Source organism: Notolabrus celidotus, chromosome 18 (genome assembly GCF_009762535.1).
Source record: "Notolabrus celidotus isolate fNotCel1 chromosome 18, fNotCel1.pri, whole genome shotgun sequence".
In the NCBI taxonomy this organism is placed as follows: domain Eukaryota; kingdom Metazoa; phylum Chordata; class Actinopteri; order Labriformes; family Labridae; genus Notolabrus; species Notolabrus celidotus.
Window position 1 is genome coordinate 11,163,807 of NC_048289.1, and position 19,375 is coordinate 11,183,181.

The window sequence follows — 19,375 nt, forward strand, 5'->3', positions numbered from 1 at the left end:
CGATTAGTATGATACCGACAGTGTAAACAGTTATGTACTTGTCCTCAGGGGCACCTGGCTTTCAAAGGGACTAGGGTATGATAAATGGTTTGATTTCTGTTATGCCCATCACACCACTGTGAATAACAAACAGATTCTATTTAAGCCCTTGGCCTCCTGGTTGCATGCTGCCAGCAGAAGGTAGTCAGACAAAAAAACAAGAAAGTTTGCAACACGTGCTTTGAACTGAATGCTTTAGATTCTTTAAATGATACGTAAATAAGTGTTTAGTTTCTCTTCTATCATTCTTTTTTTTTTTTACTGTTTTATGTTTCTCAAAGCGTTTGTGTTGAATTGTTGATTCCTTTACAACACTGGGACACTGTACAATGTTGATTAAATTTTTCTTTTAAATCATAGTGTGCAAATTATCGAAATACTACATTTAACTGAAAATAGTAAAAAGACATATCAAATGTTGGAACTGAAAAATGTCAGGTACTTTCATCTGCCTCCTGAAAATTGTGCAGGAAAAACTGCATGTGTGATATCAACAATGAGAGTATTCATGTATCCACAAAATGTATGCAAAAATAAATTAAACTGCTTGTGTTACAGTTTAGGATTAGGTTTTGATTAATATGTACCTGGCTTGGCACACAGCAACTGCACATTGACTTCAGTGTTGTGAAGCCTTAACAGTGTGTCTGAGTTGTCTGATTCATATTACAGGGAAGCAGAGGCCCTGCCTTGCAATGTACATTTGATCTAATTATTGAAGTTACAAAATGCTTTCTTTTTTTTCTTTTTTTTTTTTTTTGTAAAGTTATTTTTTTTTGGCCTTTTTGCCTTTATTTTGATAGGACAGCTGAAGAGAGACAGGAAATGTGGGGAGTAGAGAGTGGGGGAAGACATGCAGGAAATGGTCGACAGGCCGGGAATCGAACCTACGACCGCTGCGACGAGGAATGTGGCCTCTGTATGTGGGGCTCTTAGACCGTAAGGAAAAAATGCTTTCTACAGTCAGTCGCTACTAAACACCTGCATTGGCTCAGAATCGAATGAATGATGTCAGCTTTGTGGTGACTGCTAATGCTTTACTGTTAGAAGACTGAGCTCCCTCACGTGATGTTCACCTGATGCTGTAAAAACTAATTTAGCCTTTAATACCAGGCCTGAGAATGAGGCTTATGATGGTTGTAAACACCACCGGCCCTAAAAACAAAAGCTGTGCAGTGACTTTACCTTCTTAATTATATAGTTTGACGGCTACTGAATAACTCTGTTTTCATCTGCATGCAGTCAATGTAGTCAGCCTGCTTTTACTTCCTCTGTTCAGCCAGTGTACAAACTCAGTCTTTAATAATCAGTTATGACTTGTCACTAACAGCTCACACTAATTAACTGAGGGTAAACAACACCTGACCCCCCCCCCCAAAAAAAAACAGCCTTGTGTTGTTTCCTATGATTTGATTGCAGTTTTAATTTCATTTTCCCGCCTAGTTCAAACCAATCCAGGGAAATTTACTGGAACTTCAAAGAATATATTTTGTATTCAAATAGACACATGTAATACCTTTGAATTCATATTATTATTTGTATGAGACGATAATTAACAGAGCTATGAGGCTATTGTATTTAGGTTTTTACTGGCTGTAACACAAAGGTAGCCTGCTTTTGTTTTGTCTGTCAAAGCAGTTTGTAAACTCAAGCTTCAATGCTATCTATTCATTCATCAAAGCTCCTGTGAGGAGTTTATGAACAGTTATAAAATAGATCCAAATCAACAGTGGGGCCTCTTTATGACTTATAAAAGCAAACAACACCATCAGCTTAAAGACTGAAGATTTCTGTTTTGTTAATTTTGACACCTGTAACAACTGCAAGGGGTCAGTGTCCAACAAGTAAGGTAAAGAAAAAACGATGTTATACTTTTTCTATTAATGATGACTGATACTTTAACTACCATTGTGTTGAAACCCTTTTCTTTTAACAACACTCTGAACATGTTTGGGAACAGACAAGACCAGTTTCTGCAGTTTTGAAAGTGACATGTCTTGTCTGATTTTAGCTGCTTAACAGTTAGTGGTCTTCTTGGTTGCATTTTTCCTTTCATGATGCGCCAAATGTTTTCAGTGTGTGACATTTCGGGGATGCAGGCGGGCTGGTTTAACCTAGACTCTTGTTATGTGAAGCCTGCAGCTGTTATTAATGCAGAATGTGGTTTGGCGACATCTTGCTGAAATATGTAAGGTCTCCCCCCTAAAAAAAACAATGACTAGTTGGCAGCATATGTTAATTCAAATCCTATATATATATTGTTCAGAATTATGGTGCCTTTCTGGATGTGTAAAGTAGCCATGCCATGGACACTTGTGCACCCCTGTACAATCACAGATGCTGGCCTTTGAGCTGTGCACTGATAACAAGCTGGCTGGTCCCTCTCTTCTTTAGAGATGAGAAAACAATGACCTTGATATCCAAAAGATATGTCAAAATTTTATTCGCAAAACACACACTACATTTCACCTCTATCCATCTTACATGAGTCCTTGCCCTGAGAAGTAGCCAATATGTCTGGGTCATGTTTATCTATGGTGTCATTTTTACATGGTACAGTTTTAACCTACATGTGAGGATAAGGTGACAAACTGTTAACAGACAAATGTTTTTGGATTTGATTTTGAGCCCATGCAGTGATTTCCACTACAGAGCCATCTATTTTCAATGCAGTGCCATCTGAGGCCCCAAAGACCACGGTAATCTTGTACTTGTTATCAGCCTTTTCCATTTTTCTTTTTTTTTATAGGAAGTTTTAATGATGTCATGTACTGTAGATGATAAAATCTTCAACTTCTTTTCATTTATATGCTGAGGAACATTATTCTGAGGTTGTTGAACTAATTGCTAACGCAGTCTCTCACAGAGGGGTAAACCTCTTGCTATCTTTACTTCTGAGAGACTCAGCTGCTCCTTAATGCCCTTTATTTTATACCCAGAAGTGTTTCTAACCTGTTGCAAATTAACCTAATAACACACACAATCAAACTTTTTAACATTTGATATGTCTTTATGTTACATTTTCAACTGTAGGGTGTAAATGACTTGCAAACCATCAAAATCTGTTCTGAGCCCCAACTTTTTCTATCGATTGGGGTTGTATTCTTGTTGTATGATCATATTGAGGATTGTCTCATCTTATAAAACTTTCACTTAAATAATTATGTTGATATTTGCTTCTTTCTAAGTTTGTGCAGCATCTTGTACCTTTGCCATAAAAGAGGCTTTGTGCAGCAAATAGAGATGTTTTTATCTGTGGACTCCCACAATAGATGGCTTTCTGACTAAAAATGCCACTTATAGAGATTTAATTGGAATTATTGCTACTTTGGCATTGTAATTTCCTCAACAACAATCTAAATGTCTCATGCTTTTTGACTCATTTTCTCAAAGTCATGAAATAGTTTATGAGCTCAGAGTTGTGCTATTTAAAACCTCAATGCATCTTATTTATAATACTTGAAAGAAATACCCCAAACATGTTGTCAATTTGATTCAAATCTGATTTTATTGATCTGTTTCTGTGTAACTCATACATGTGAAAGATTATACTGCAGTATACTGTTGACAGAGAGGTGAACACTCATAAAACAAACAATGAAACAAAAGCACAGGTTATAATTAAATAGAACAAGCTCTGACAGGATACTGGTAGGTCATCCTTTTAAGCATGTATACCACACCCATCAGCTGTTTACTGGGGTTTCCATTGCTACTGTTCACAACAGGCAAGTACATTATGTTTAAATACAACATAGTAATAAGTTAAAGTGCTAAGTATGTAATGTTGCAGAAGGAAAAACACATAAATATCTTTTTTTTCCTTTTGTAAATAGTTGAAGTTTAGTGTAAGTAAATAATCATAAATATATAACATCCTGAACTCCAATTACATTTGACTTTCTCTATGAGTGAGAAAAACTAGAGTAGGTTACTCTTTTCAATGTGATCAGTTCACATATCTTTTTTTCCCTGCTCTCCTCTACGCTTCATTGAAGCTACAAGATTCTAACACTTAGTGAAACATCTAGCCTAACATGTCACGCCTTCTTTGATCAAATGAACAATGTCTGCTCATGACTTAATCGAATGCCGCAAACATTACTCTAGTCACTGCTACTTTCTCTTTTCAATGATTGCTCTGACAAGAATTAAAAAGCATTGCTATGCAGCTCATTTGACTGACAGACCTATGGAAAGGTTTGTGAAGTTAATATCAAGCATATTGAATCAACAATATTTCTGATAGTATGATTTCAATCTCAAAACTCAAGGTTGTGACTTCTCAGCGGCTTTGGATGGACTGTGGCTGGATCTGAAGCCTGGTCTTGGTGGCCATAGCTGCCTTCCTCGTCATGGTGGTGCAGCGGGTCAGGATCTCCTCGGTTTTGGGTCTGGGTGGCACCCTGGGAGCGCTTGCAGACATCTCGCTGCCACTAGACTCTGCAGATGTGAAGCTTTTAGTGCTCTTGCCAGAGCTGCGATGCTCTGAGGGGCTCATACGAGGGCTGCTGTGTGTACTTTGGCTGATGTCACACTGCTGCGCTGCCTCCATCACACTCGAGGATGAGTCGCTGTCTGAAGAGAAGCGGGAGAAGCCGGAGAAGCTGGAGAAGCTGAGCTCGTCGTTGGTGTCGCTGGTGTCGCTGGTGTTGCTGATGTTGCTTGTTCTGCGGGCTTGGTTCTGGGAGGTGGAGGGGCCCCGCTCTGCCTGCTGAGCCTGCGTCCAGCTCTCAGAGAGGACATCCAGAGATCGGGCTTTGTGCAGACGCCCGGGCACACTGGGCTCTCCTCTGGATGGACCTGCAGAATCGAGCTGTGGGCTGTTTTCCTCATTGATGCTGGGTGGAGGAGAAGACCGGGGTTCACTGCTGGTTGCAGAAAGGTTCAGGGTAGAGCTGAGCAGCTTCTTCTGCACACTGTGAAGGCCTGCACGAGGGTTGTTGTATGGTTGCAGGTACATGGAGGGGATGTAACCTCCCTTACCGTTAAATCTGAAGAGAGAGTGCAAGAAAAAAGGAGAGATGAGTCTGTGTCCTCTTTGAAATTATCACTGCAAAAACCTACTCTCTGAACTAAACTTACTAAACTCGTATTATTTTTAGATAGATGTGTTTCTTATAATATTGTTTTTTACTGATTATGTTAAAACTCGGTTAACAGAACAAACAATACACATGTTTGTCCGATACCTCTGTTGCCTGCATTCATCTCTGAAATGTCTCTTGCACAAACTATGAATGGGGCATTGATGAAATCTCCACCACAACCCGCATGCCTTATTCCCTCCCTATTGTTCGCAGCAGACAGATGAAAGAGACGTACCTGACGAGCCACCAGCCGTCATCAGACTTCCTCAGCACCTCGACCACAGAGCCGATTGGCACAGACACCTCGTCGTCCTTGCTAGCCGTGAAAGTCCTCACAGTACAGTACAGGGTACCTAAAGGTGACAAACAACAAAATGAGCTCAAATTACAGAGAAGTCAGCATGAAAAGATGCAGTTACACAACCCTTGTGTTAGCTGTTTGTAAGTGGTATGATTAGCAGTAATTTTCTAATTATGTTAATGTGGAATTAATTAAGTGGAACAATTAGTCTGGGTTTGCATAAATGTCTAGATTGTAAAAGTACAGTTATGTAATCCAGCCTATTACTCTATTTGTAGTACCTTATTTCTGTGTGTACACTATATGCCTATATTTCCCCGTACATTTGCGCTTGAATGTGACTAAAAAAGTTCATGCCGTACCTCCCAACTGGAATCCAGCATCCTGATTATCATCGTCCTCTTCATCCCACAACTCCAGGTAAGGAGCAGGAAACCAAGCCAAGCGCTTCTCCTCGTTCTCCACCAGCCACCAGCCTGCAGACGGAGAAAAAGTGCATTAAGACAACAGAACTAAAAGAGAAAGAGAAAAGAACCAAAAGCTTAGTGAAAGCTAAAACTCTTACCTGCAGGGTCTTTAATGAGGACATCCAGCTTCTCATCCACAGCCACCTTAAACGGACGATTTTTGGCATCTTTGGTCTCATAAGCAGCCACGCAGCGGTAAGTCCGGGTGACCAGAGGGTGGGTGATGCTCCCTGCACTCTGGTGGTCCCCTCCTCCATCTGAGGCATCAGACAGCAGGATCATGATGCTGCAAGAGAAGAGGAGTACTATTGAAAGCGGCCCGTCTTTTAACTTTTTACATTATTTAGCTTGACACTGACATGTCACACCTACCTGTTCTTTGTGTAGTCTGTCTGCAGGTCGTGGTCTTTGGGCATGAAGAACTGAGTGAGCTCTGAGCTCTGAGTCACTATTTGGTCGCATTTCAGCAGGTCAACACAGTAGCTCTCCAGGAACTTCATGCGTTGCATGGCTTGCTTTGATCCTGTCTGCTGGAGGCTCCTCCTTGCCTTCCCTGGAGACAGGAGAGGATAGGATTTATATTACAAAACAGGTTCATTCAAATCTTATGCATCCTTGAAATGGCTTCTCTAAATGTAATAGCATGTGCTTTTTGTAACCTTAGACATGCACAGCAAAAATGCAGTGTTTAAGAAGGGATGAATAATGGAAGTCCTTATCAAAGAATAAGGATAAGAAAGCATTATTCCTTATTATTCCTCACATTAAAAGATGCTTTCACAACATAATGTTGAAGTAGCTCATAATATAAGAAATTGTATAAAAAGTGAACACATTAAAAATCAATTTAAAAATCGGAATGGAAATATCTTACCATTAAATTTGGGGATCACTCTGTTGTTTCTGCGGAAAGGGTTCACATGAGGGAACCTCTTCTTCAGTGTCCTCTGTTTAAAGATAAAACAAATTACATTAATATGAGTCATCTTTATCATTACAAAAGTATAACAAAGTTTTAAGTATACATTGAGTTGTATTTTTGTGTTTTCTCTGACACTTACATGAAATTTCTTAAAGTCCTGGAAGGACCTGTAGATGATTATTTCAGCCTCATCAGACCATAACACAGATACCATGAACATCTTTGGAGAGAGGGGAAAAAAACGATCAGAATCAGACCAACATGCAGATAACCATTTAAAATACGTACAGATAAATCATGAGAATAAAAATCGCCAGTAGCCTAAATCTTCACTCACCTTGAGTTTTGGTGTGTCCCTGAGCACGGATCCAATGATCCGGGCACTGATCACAAAGCGTTGCTCGCAAACCATGTTTGTCTCTGTGTGTCTCTGCTCGTGAGATGAGAAAAGCTGCTCTGTAGCTCTTCAGCATTTGCTCTGACAACCCATACAGTCTGCTGCTGTACATATACGTTTTACTTCACCGTGGGGGCGGAGCCACGAGACAAAATCACCATAGAAGTCGAGCAGCAGGATGCCACGTGTAGAGGTGTGTGTACACGTTCCGGCAGGTGTGCCTCTTCAGACTACAATTCCCTGCTGAGAAAGTCCGAGCTGGAAATAGACAGCTGTCATAAAAAGAGTGCTTAGTGATGAAACTTCCAAGAGATGATTCAACAGCAATTATAGTTATATTTCCCATAACTACTAGCTCAGATGAAAGGGGATTTTCAAAACAAGGATAGGTGCAGTTGATGACGATTATTTTTTACAAGAGCCTGGAGCAGACATACATCCGTTTTATTTACTCAATTTTCATGTGAAAGAAAACACACAAAAAACGTTATTTATATTTTTTATTTTTTCTTCTCTCAAGATTTTAGTGACAGTTGATCTCCTAGAGTTTCAAAGCAAAAAACAACATAAAAAAAAAGCGTAACCTCCCTTACTGGAGTGGGCAATGGCACCATGACATGTACTATACTAGCAGTTCGTACTGATTTGGCCAAAATTCAGTATGTAGTACGTGAACAAGAGCAAAATCTGCAGCATGCAAAAACTCTCCAGATGTTGTACTGATTCGGGAAAATTTCACAGTATGCATTGGACCAGTCTCCCTCGCATACCCACATTGCACACATAGACTGTAAATAAAAATGGTCAGTGTTGCTCCGCCTCTTCCCGTTGTACGGTTCTGAAGCCAAAAATTCCCACTCCTGGGTGCAGCCATTGTGCAGCCAGAGCCTGCGAAGCCACTGTAACAAGCTCTGCCCTACAGCATAGTGTCAGAAGACGCTGTGTGTCCTTTGAAGTTTCACTCTTCGGTGGCTGTGAATCAAAGGAAACCCGAGAGTAAAACCCCGTTTTTTAAACTCTAATAACTAACGAAAAAGAAACTTTTAAGAAAAAAGAGACCTTGGATACAAAACAATCAAATACTAACTACATATCACCACAGCATACGGATGTGAGAAACATTCGTACCAAGTGTATTTATTTTTTTAAAGCTCGACTGCTCCCCCATTCAAATAAATAAGGGAGACGGATTTTTTGACCTATACTGCAGCCAGCCACCAGGGGTGCAGACACACTGCTGAAAGCTTCACCACCAGCCGAGGGAGCTGTTCCCTTGATTGCACAGCACTCCTTCTGCTTTTTCTTTTCTCTTCTGTTTTTTGACGGGGGCACTCAGTTTTTAGGTGCTGTGAAAATTATTAAATTCCATATAAACCACTTCCTAACTTTTTAAATCATAAGTGAATGCTAACAAAGCCGTTTATCTATCAGCTTAGCTGTTGTGTACTTCCGCATTCCCAAACCAGAAATTCAGTGACGTCTGGCCCTGCGTACTGCATCACAGACGAACATAACAGTCATACCTACTGCCTACTGCATTAGTAGGTGGTATGTAGTAGGCCGTTTCGCAAACAGCCATAGTCTGATCTATCACCGTGACCAGTTCACTGTTTTGTTTTGTAGATCATCAGAAAATAATCCTGTTATCGTAAGAAAACAAGCTTTGTTTTATTGAGTTGATAAGAAAAACAAGGTCTTGAAATAAAAGTATATCAGTAAATATAAAATGTACGAGTGCTTGTCCACTTAGGGCTTCTTCAGTTTTGTGTTATCTCCATTAAGTTGATCTTTGATACTATGTTGCATCATACATTATAGCTTTTCTTTCTCACATTACCAGCTGAAACAGAGGCCATTTATAAAATCGCTGATTTATTGCATTTATTTTAGTGTGTCAAGAAGGTGCTGAAGTGGTACATGATAATTATTTGGTGGTATACACGAGCCCTGCTAACTTTAGCACTCTAAGTTGCTTAAGTCTGGAATAGAAAATTAAGGAACGGCCATTTTGAGAAACAACAGACCGATGTTTTTACAACAACAATATATATTATAAGTGTTACTGTTTGGCCAAAAGCTGCTAATTCTACCTTTAAAATAATGTGGGTAGAAAGTTAGCTTACAGTTCCAAAGGAGCAATAAAAGACTAATGGGAAATATGGTTGGGTATATCAGGCATATTTATCACATCATTTATAAATTAATCGAGAGTCTAAAAAAACAATTAACCTTGTGTGTTTGTTGCCTAGTGTGGGATAAAAAGATTAATACCAAACTTGTGTCAGTATGCTAAGATTAAGCGTTAAGAAATCGCTTGTTCCAAAATAACCAAAATCCTGATGAGATAAGTTGCCTGGCTTTGTCCAAAGGTAATGTGTTAATGTAGAAAGGAAGAGCCATATTGCCTTGCATTTGTTTTTGTAGCCTCAAACAGCCACTGTAAAATTTTGGACCTGCCAACTAATGAATTCTTGTCGACGTAGCTCTTATTCTGTCCCATTACAATTTTTGAGAGCATTCGCTCTGAAATAACATCATGGTTAACAGTAAAAATGTAACTGGTTTCCTGGTGGTTTCAGCATCATCTTGATTCAAGGAAATTATTGATTGCTCCTGGCTAGGAGGAAGTCCAGCACAAAAGTCCTTCTAAAACATAAGTGCTATTTTCTCATGAGCTAAATAATATAAACAAATAGGGTTTTTATTAGGGAGCTTTACAAGTGGTAGTAGAAACTTGTTAAATACTTTTGAACAGTTTTTTCCCAGCCCAGTCTTGATGCTAAGCTAAGCTAGATGTAACTTTATATTTAGTGGACACACATGACAGTGATAATCACTTTCTGGTGTAACTAACTGGTTGGTGCTTAAGTGAATTTCTGTGAATGTCACGAGTTCTTTTAATATCAGATGGTCCATTCTAGTGTTATGTTTCTCATGAAACAGGTACATTTCTCTCTTTTTCTGAATTTTGACAAAACATAATATTGAAAATAAGGCCATACTGAAGAAAACAAATGTAATACTATTCCCCAATTTCCAATCTGTCCTCTTCAACACGTGGTATTGGTCTGCACCCTTCCATCATAAAAATCATATTTGCACGTGCAATCACTTCACACTTGTCAACTGGCAGTAATATCCCTTATCAGGAACTAGTGTGGAGAGCTTTGTGTGTATGTGTGAATGTGTAAGAGCGACTTTATAGGAATGGGTGTGTGTGTGTGTGTGTGTGTGTGTGTGTGTGTGTGTGTGTGTGTGTGTGTGTGTGTGTGTGTGTGTGTGTGTGCGTGTGTGTGTGTGTGTTTGGAGGGGGGAGCAGGTGTTTCTTCAAAGTGAGGAGTGTATGAGAGAGCCAGAGTCAGAGGGGGTTATCCCAACCAGTCATCAGATTAACTCAGTTGCAGAGTTCTCATCTGAAGTGATGCCAAGATGGTACCACACACACATCATTTCAAACACACAGAGCGTTGTGGTGTGAAAGGTCAGGACTGTCCAGCTTTGTGTATAACCTGGAAAGATGTCAACACCTGACTAAAAAGCCACGTGAGGTTTTCCTCACTGAACAAATGGACCATGACTCTGGATATTTTGGGGAATCTGTGGATGACACAAGAGCATGCAAGGTTAAAGAACGCAATGCAGAATGTGTATGGTATTTTGGCACAAAACATGATTAAAAACACACAGTCATATCGTCTCAAAAGAGTAAAGAAAAGGGGTTACACTATTCCATCAGTAGAACAAAACTGGTTAATACGTGGAAGATTATGGGTTGAATTCAAAAGCATAATGTGCATTTACATGACCTCTTCACCTGAAGTATCTGATATTAAACCACATAAGATAAGTATTTGTGGTTACCCAGAAGAAAATTTTACTGCTCAAGGCTTTCTCTTCTAAGTCTCCTGAGACAAAATTGAGATTCTCACTTCAGCCTCATTCAAGTTTCAAATTGTTCTCATTCGTTTCTCATTAGTTTCTCCTAAAATTCACTAGGAGAAATAGTTGAGACCATGACATGAGTCTTATTTGAGACTTAAATGAAAGATCTCATTAACGGCTAATTTTCTTCTCTTTTTTAAAAATATATTTTAGGCCTTTTTGCCTTTATTTTACAGGACAGCTGAAGAGAGGCAGGAAATGTGGGGAGTAGTGAGCAGGGGAAGACATGCAGGAAATGGTCGACCGGCCGGGAATCGAACCGACAACCCCTGCGACGAGGACTGTAGCCTCTGTATGAATCAGAATCAGAATCAGAGAGAACTTTAATCACAATGTATCTCAAGAATACAAAGAATTTGACTCCGGTATTTTTGCGTACTCCCTGTACAAACATAAATAGACAGATACTAAAAATCCTGTGGGGCGCTTAGACCGCTAGACCACCAGCGTCCAAAAGAATCCACCCCTTTAATTCTAATAATCTGGCTAAATCTGGTCAGCCCTTTTGCGGCCCATATTTCAAATAAATCCCATAAAGCCCATATTTTAAATAAATCGTCTGTCATACCTGGTATGAAATCTCTATCTTTTGCAATTACTGAATTTCCCCCCCGGGGATCAATAAAGTAATAAATTTCTCTCAAATAAACTAAACCTTTGTGAAGTTCTTTTGTTCCAAACATTCCTGTAAAGGAATGACCATATTGTGAATTCAAAGAAGAGATAATTTGACATCTAAATAGCTGATCTTGCAAGTGGTTCAAATGTTTTAATGAAAATTGTAAGTTTGTGGACAATTACATTGAAATCTTAATTTTGCAGGGCACTATAAATGTTCATGAAAAGATGAGCTCAGGCTCTTTCTTTGCTCCATCTGAGCTCAACTTGAGACACAAAAACAAATGGATGAGGTTAGATTGAGACAATTGAGAGAGCTCCCTGATTTCTCCACCTGAGCTCAAAAGGAGTCACAACACTTGAGAAATACCTTAGAATCATTTCAGATTTTGACGAGATCTCCTTTTGAACTGAAAGGGAGACTAAGCTGAAACTTTTTTCTGGAGGCAAGAATGAGAAACAGGAGACATAAGCTATAGTCTCATTTTGCTTTCAGACAGATCTCATTGTTGTCTAGGAGACAAAAATGAAACACTTTTGAGATCTCCTCTTTAAATGTATTTTCCTATGGGTAGTCTGTGTTGTTTAAAGTAATTTCAGGAGGTTTCAAGAATTTGTAGAATAGCTCCAGGAGGCTTCAGGAATTTCTAAGAAAAGAGCATCTAACCATAAGTGTGATTGACTGTGACAGTTGGCATCTTTGACCAATGGTCACCTGACTGTTGTCATTTTAAGGTCTTCAGTTGGAGTCCAAAATAACAGTGTTGTACTGGTATTGAGATGTCCATATATGTGTGTGTTGTGATGACACCTACACCCTTTATAAGACAGCCTTTGGAGACAGAGGACAGGCGACTTCATCTGGCCCAGTCGACCTCCCAGCAGTAGCGATGCTTGCCTTATACTTGTGCTGTTTGACTGTAATACATCTAATTACTATCCAAGCGAGCCAGTGTCCCAAAGTTCATTCTACATCTACACATCACAGGCTGTTAAGATACAACACACCTCTTCATGGTCAGGCCCCATCACATCTTAGAGGTATCTCCAAGTGCCCTCTGGAACTGTGGCTTGATTGTGATACCTAAAATATCCAAAAGTAGTATGGGAGTAAGAACCGTGATTATCAGGCCAAGTCCCTCTTCCTTTGGAATCACACCAGTATGTATCTAGGAGGCAGACACCTCTCTACTTTTAAGATTGGTCTTAAAATTTCTGTTTTGATTAAGAATAAAAGGGATGTCAGGCACTAACCAAAGAGACCTGAGTGGGGGTTTAGTGGGAGAAACCCCAGGATGCTTTGATCTTACACTGGCAAAAATTACACCGTACTACTAAGTGTACAGTAGTTTCCTTCAATTATGGTCCTCAGCTAGCCATGTGGCAAGCTGAGGACAACTAGCTGACTCTGCCCGGTGTCAGGCTCTGAGAACATGGACATGTTGGCTACAAAGCTCTGTCACCCATACAGTTAGCCCCATCACATCTTAGAGGTATCTCCAAGTGCCCTCTGGAACTGTGGCTTGATTGTGATACCTAAAATATCCAAAAGTAGTATGGGAGTAAGAACCGTGATTATCAGGCCAAGTCCCTCTTCCTTTGGAATCACACCAGTATGTATCTAGGAGGCAGACACCTCTCTACTTTTAAGATTGGTCTTAAAATTTCTGTTTTGATTAAGCTTATAACAAGATCTAGCTCAGGCTTGCTTTGGACCAACTCCTAGTAATGCTGCTAGGCTTAGACTTGATACACTGAACTCCTGTATTTCTCTTTCTATCTATGTGTACTGTTGTCCTATTAATGCAAGTTACTTAGTTTGTATATCCCAGAGTCTGTGTGCTCTCTTGTCTGGCAGGCTCCTGTGGACTGTAGTTGCTGACCATTGCAATGGTAAAATCGGTTCCTTTGTGGTCAACTGCCCGAGACGCCCCATCTCCTGTCCCCTCATCAGCCCCATCTCCTGTCCCCTCATCAAGATACCACGTCCCCTTGTGCTTTTAATTTGTGACTTATAGACCCCGAAACCTCCTTGATGAATACACAATCCCATCCTGATGCAGATACCTGCAACAGATGAAAGGGTTGAAAGGTTGTGAAATACCTCCTTGATGAATACACAATCCCACCCTGATGCAGATACCTACAACAGATAAAGGGTTTGAAAGGTTTCAAACACCTCCTTGAAGAATACACAACCCCATCCTGATGCAGATACCTGCAACATACAAATGGTGTGAAACACACCTTAGGGGGCGGCCCTTAGGTATAAATGTTCAAGCTTTCCCCATGTTCGAGGTCTTTCTTCATTCCAGCCGCTCGGGTGTTGACTGACCTTTTCCTTGCAAAGAAAGTAAAACCTTGTTGGCTGGCAGAAGTCTCTATTTCATTATTCATCAATAACGGGAAGTAACGGGAAAAACTTCCATGACACCATCTCCTGCCGTAGACCTGCGTGACTCCAACTACTTCACTTATTATGGTGTCAATATCACAGTTGTTGTTGTTAAGGGTCTGGTGAGGAACTTTCAGTTTGTGTTGATTCTGGCACCCCCTGCTGACAAAGCAGCACCTCTTAAGTTTTTACTGATGTTTTCTTGTACATGTGCAAGTCATGTTTTCAAATAAAAAAATGTAATTCTGTTTTATATCAACGCTCAAATGTATCACTCATACAATCAAAATGTCAGGGAATCTCTCCAGGTGCATGGCTCATAGCTTTCATTTTCTTTTATTTCAGACGAACCTTTATAGGAATATGAGTGCAACCATTTTGCTAAATCTATTTTCTGAAGCATAAACCATGTATTACAATTACTGATTTGGGGCCGAGGAACTGCAACAGTCTGAATTAACTCTACTGAAAGAAATGTGCTGCAAACATGCAAATAAAAAAAAAAGGTGAAAAATTCCAAGACAGACAGAAACAAGCTGCAAATTAAAAATGTGTGCTGCAAAACACCAAAGTCCTGAATTAATTCAGAAATAGTTTCTGATGGACTGAAAGGTTGTCTTAATGCTCATGTGAGGACTTTTTAGTTTGTTCTGAAACAGCCTGATATGAACTGTGTTGTCTCTTTATGACCTAAGGAATCAACCTAAACCATCCACAGCAAGACTGACATTTCCCTTATTTGTGGACAAAGTTTGGCAAGTGGACTGGTGGCTGGAGAGGTGCTGGTCCATTTGCCTGGGCACTGCTGAGGGACCCTTGAACAAGGCACCAAACCCCCAACTCTGCTCGGGTGATGCTGGTTGATGGCAACCTCCTCACCCTGACATCTCTCCTAAGTGCATGTCCATAGCATGTTTGTGCATGATTGTATGTATATCGAACTGTATATGCTGTGTGTGTGTAGCATGATCAAAAAAATAACACGAGTGAAAAAATTCTATTTACCCCATGGGGATTAATAAAGTACTTTTACCTTTACCTTTTTATTTGTTATGTTGTTTCATGCCTGTGAACGTTATGAGAGGGTAGATCTCAGACCTGATGACTGATAGAAACAGCCTTTTTTACATTCGTCACAGAAAATAATCAAAGTTAAAATCACATTTGATTCTTTAAAGCAAACAGGGTTATTTTTCATCAGAAAAAAATTCTTACACAAGGAACATGATCGGCAAAGAGGTGAGACATATCAATGTCCACAGGGGGCGCCAAAATTACCACTAACAGAAAGTTCCTCACAGGAGCTTTAAGTTACTACTGCTTAATGCAGCTTAAGTAAGCTGCTGATGTCAGTCAGCCGTGCAGCTAGCAGTACTAAAAAGCTGTCTCTTTCTGGTGTTGGGGTCTGAGTGTGTTGGTGTTTACTTCTCTAACAACCTCAAGAGCTCCTGACCGCTGGGAGACCAGAGTTTTCAGGCTCAGGACATAATGTGCTGGTCCGGAGAGAAACTGACGGCGTTTTTTTGTGATGGCAGCAGACACAACGTTAATGTCTTGAAAATTAGTCTTCTTGATTTTGATTGGTCAGTGACAGAGAAAGGATATTGCAGCAGTGTTCCAAATCTTGAACTATTTTGAAGCACAGCGACAAAAAACAGCCGACACCAAGGGCAATTTGAACTTAGGGTGCAGAGTGCTAAAAACCCAGAACTGTGTTAGTTCTGTTTAGAAAGGAAGAACTTCCAACACAGAAACTGCCATTAAGGCTGATTTACACTTCTGTCTCCCCTACGCAGCAGGGGCTGACGCGCACATGAGCACCACATACTTGTGCGTCGATGTGTCCATTTCGCGCAGCAATTCTCAGCAATGCACTGTGGGGATTGGGGAAGAATAAAAGGGATGTCAGGCACTAACCAAAGAGACCTGAGTGGGGGTTTAGTGGGAGAAACCCCAGGATGCTTTGATCTTACACTGGCAAAAATTACACCGTACTACTAAGTGTACAGTAGTTTCCTTCAATTATGGTCCTCAGCTAGCCATGTGGCAAGCTGAGGACAACTAGCTGACTCTGCCCGGTGTCAGGCTCTGAGAACATGGACATGTTGGCTACAAAGCTCTGTCACCCATACAGTTAGCCCCAGATATCTCAGCACTGTGTCTTTGCCATTAGTGGTATCAGAGTATTCCTCTGCACGTCATAGTTTGGAATAGATATTACAGAGCTGGTGGGGTTGCTTTTTACACTTCAATTAACAATAGTCTTTAATATGTTTGTGGGTAAAAGGAAACAGAAATGTATATCCTGTCATTTTTTGTAATTAAGAATGTTTTTTGTGCATTAAATTGTCGGTAGGAGTATAGTTGTTAGCCTGTATAAATTGCAGAAGACAAAAATGAATCCATACACTTTTGGATGGAGCACTCAAAATCCCGCATTGAGGACGTGACAAGGGGCACAGTGTGGTTTTATTTCTCCCATCACATCCCATGACAGTGTATAATTCTCCAGGACTGAAAAGTGCTACTCTGAAAGATGTGACCCATTCAAGGAAAAGGCTAGGACACCAACTTTGTCTACAATAACACATCACTAACTGAACCAAAGGTCATTTTTTTGTTGTTGACCCTTAGATAAACATTAGTGGATAGGGGAAAAGTGCACTTTATGAAGAAGAGTTTCTAGATTTTAGATTATCTTATTTAGGGAAACATAACATGTTTAAATACAAACAAAAACAAGGGGGGAAAAAAAGCTATATACATTTTTGAAACTCACCGAAGTACTAGATTATGTGTTATCTCAGTTGACAACATAATTGAGCCATAAAAGATACAAATTAACACCCATGGCCAAAAGCTTGACTATAAGGAAACGGCAGATGATGACGTGACACAAGCCTTGCAGCATAACGGGAAAGCTGTTAATCAATACCCTTTTGCAAAATACTAATTTCTAATTGTGGAGTCACTGAGTTGTGCAGATGAAGGTGGAGTCAATGGTGCACAATTTCTGAGAAGCTCCTTTCCCTGTTGTGTTAAGCAGAAGGAAGCAGTGGAATGCAATAAAAAAGGAGTTGCTGTAATTCCATGGTTAGTGCTGGAATGTTTGGAGCTTTGGTGAGAAAATGCACGTCTACAATAATCAATCAGCACATGGAATCAGAGTTAGGCCCATTGAGGAAATGGGGGCCGATGTTTATGACAAGTGCTTTGGAAAGATGAGACATAAAAGATGAGGCAGAAAATAAAGAGTTCATTTGCAAACAGATAACTCAGTTTTTATACATTTTCAAAAAACATATTTCTTTTTTATATAGATTCCTAATATAGTTACATTTTCAAGATACCTCTGATTAGTAAAGTAAATTTGACTTAGTCAAAGCCACCCAACCTCAGTTGATTGATAATACCAAAAGCTAGTAATAGAAGAAATGTGTTTTTTGAAACATTTTTTTAGTTTTTCAAAACTGAGTTAACAATTTTTTGCAAATGAATAACAATATACAAAAGTAATTGAACTGTTGAAAATGTTTGGATATATTCTATGATGGTGCATGAGGTTACCACACCAGTATGCCAAATATGTCTTTCAAATGAGTCAGCTTACTTTTAGAACAAACAACTGATATATTATGTATGTGAACCTTCCTCCTTCCTTCCTTGCATTTGTTGGGAATGTATCTATTACGTGGCTTCAGTTTCAAAAGTCATAGGTGTGGGTCAAAGCTTAGTAAAAACTGACTGCTTTGTAACATGTTTGAACACATTTGAATTTGAATGTATTTATTTTTAACTATTCAACATATCAACTTGGTATTCTTTTGAATTGCAAAGAGAAATAGTGAAGTGCTCCAGGAAAAGACAATCTGAAATATAACAGGCTAAAGCCATGTTAACAGCATTGTGAGGCACCGAGCATAGTTCTTATTGCTGAATGCTAACGTATGTTTTTTTAGCTTAAAATCTTCAAGGAATTAAGTCTTTTTTTCCAGATTTTTTTACATACTCACCATATTATTTATATAGTATTAGCCTGCTTACATTTGCAGCGTTGTAATGCTTAGCGAGGCAGCTACATCATTCTCCCTCTGACAGCGTTAAAATTCTGATGTTAAAAGTCATTTTTTACAGATGTTTTTTGGGGGCGATTTCAATCTGTTTTTCTTTTTATATTTTTAAACACATTCACCATCCTAGCGATGTTTTATTAGCCTGCTAACATTTGAAGCTCTGCAAGGCTTTAAGAAGAGCAGTACTTTAGCTAAATGATGTTAGTATCACAACATTGTCACAGTGTCAACATTGATGTTGAAAATCACATTATACGGGTGTGACTGCTTTGGGAGATTTAGTATTTTTTGTTTACATGCTTTAATTTTAGGACCACTGTCTTGAATAGTTAACATGCTAACATTTTTAGGCTTCACAGAAACAGTAATTCTCATACCATTGTACTCCTGCTTTAAGTACATGTGTGAACTGCTGTTAGTATATTTTCACTCATAAAGCCATTCTGGGCAAAATTCCAGAGTACCTTTACTACCTTTTAATCCTGAAGGATTGTGAGTGAGCTGCAGAAGGAGGAATGAGTATATGTTGTGTACCTAAGTGCTAAAATAAAGTGACTTTATGACGTCCAAGTAAAGTGCTGAGAAAATATGTACAGTACATATAGGGCACACAAGATGATTGTCTGTGTCAGGTTGTCTTAAAACTACCTAAATTGCCAATAAAATGTACCCTATATGCAGCCTGCTCAAATGTGCTCCCTGCATTCAGAAGCCATGGCCCTCATTGCAGGGAGCCGCTGGTTTGCCTGCAGACGTCATCCCTAACTTTCCAAACATCTTCTGTTTCTCTATCCTGTCAAATAACCCCCCTCAAATTGACCCAAAGTACAGTATTCCTTGTCCTTTACTTTGTGAGGTCTCAAATAGATTGCAGAATATTTTAATTATCAATCTCATCAATAATTACTGCAGTTAATTGACAGTGATTTACTTTCATTTTGTTAATTGTGCCCCATCATTGAAACCCTACTTTGCATGTTACAGAACACTCCCTTTGTCTTAGTGAACGATGAATGAAACTTCCTGCAAGGAAGTCACTGGATCGCAGCCAAAGTTTGATAACAGCAGTATAATAGTTGGCAGAGCTGTGGTTGTAACAGATAAAGAGAAGCAGTTTGCTCCCAGGAAACA

The 19,375-nt window shown here is 39.5% G+C and overlaps 1 protein-coding gene across 1 annotated transcript; it reads right to left on the bottom strand.

Annotated features, from left to right (window-relative positions):
• Positions 1–3,524: 3,524 nt before the first annotated feature.
• On the bottom strand, positions 3,525–7,475 carry LOC117830123 (NADPH oxidase organizer 1-like). The gene is made up of 8 exons (XM_034708085.1): positions 7,157–7,475; positions 6,959–7,039; positions 6,772–6,844; positions 6,270–6,450; positions 5,996–6,183; positions 5,793–5,906; positions 5,365–5,482; positions 3,525–5,033 (listed from the first exon to the last, which is right to left on the bottom strand). The coding sequence occupies exons 1-8, from the start codon at positions 7,229–7,231 to the stop codon at positions 4,325–4,327; spliced, it is 1,539 nt and encodes a 512-aa protein (XP_034563976.1). The 5' UTR covers positions 7,232–7,475; the 3' UTR covers positions 3,525–4,324.
• Positions 7,476–19,375: the final 11,900 nt, after the last annotated feature.

Bases quoted from the DNA above. Each gene is read 5' to 3' on its own strand.
- LOC117830123 (XM_034708085.1), bottom strand. From the start codon at position 7,231: ATGGTTTGCGAGCAACGCTTTGTGATCAGTGCCCGGATCATTGGATCC. The intron at 6,184-6,269 runs GTAGGTGTGACA...CTTCTCTTGCAG, and splicing joins ACAGACTACACAAAGAACAG to CATCATGATCCTGCTGTCTG. The intron at 5,483-5,792 runs GTACGGCATGAA...TGTCACCTTTAG, and splicing joins TGCTGGATTCCAGTTGGGAG to GTACCCTGTACTGTACTGTG.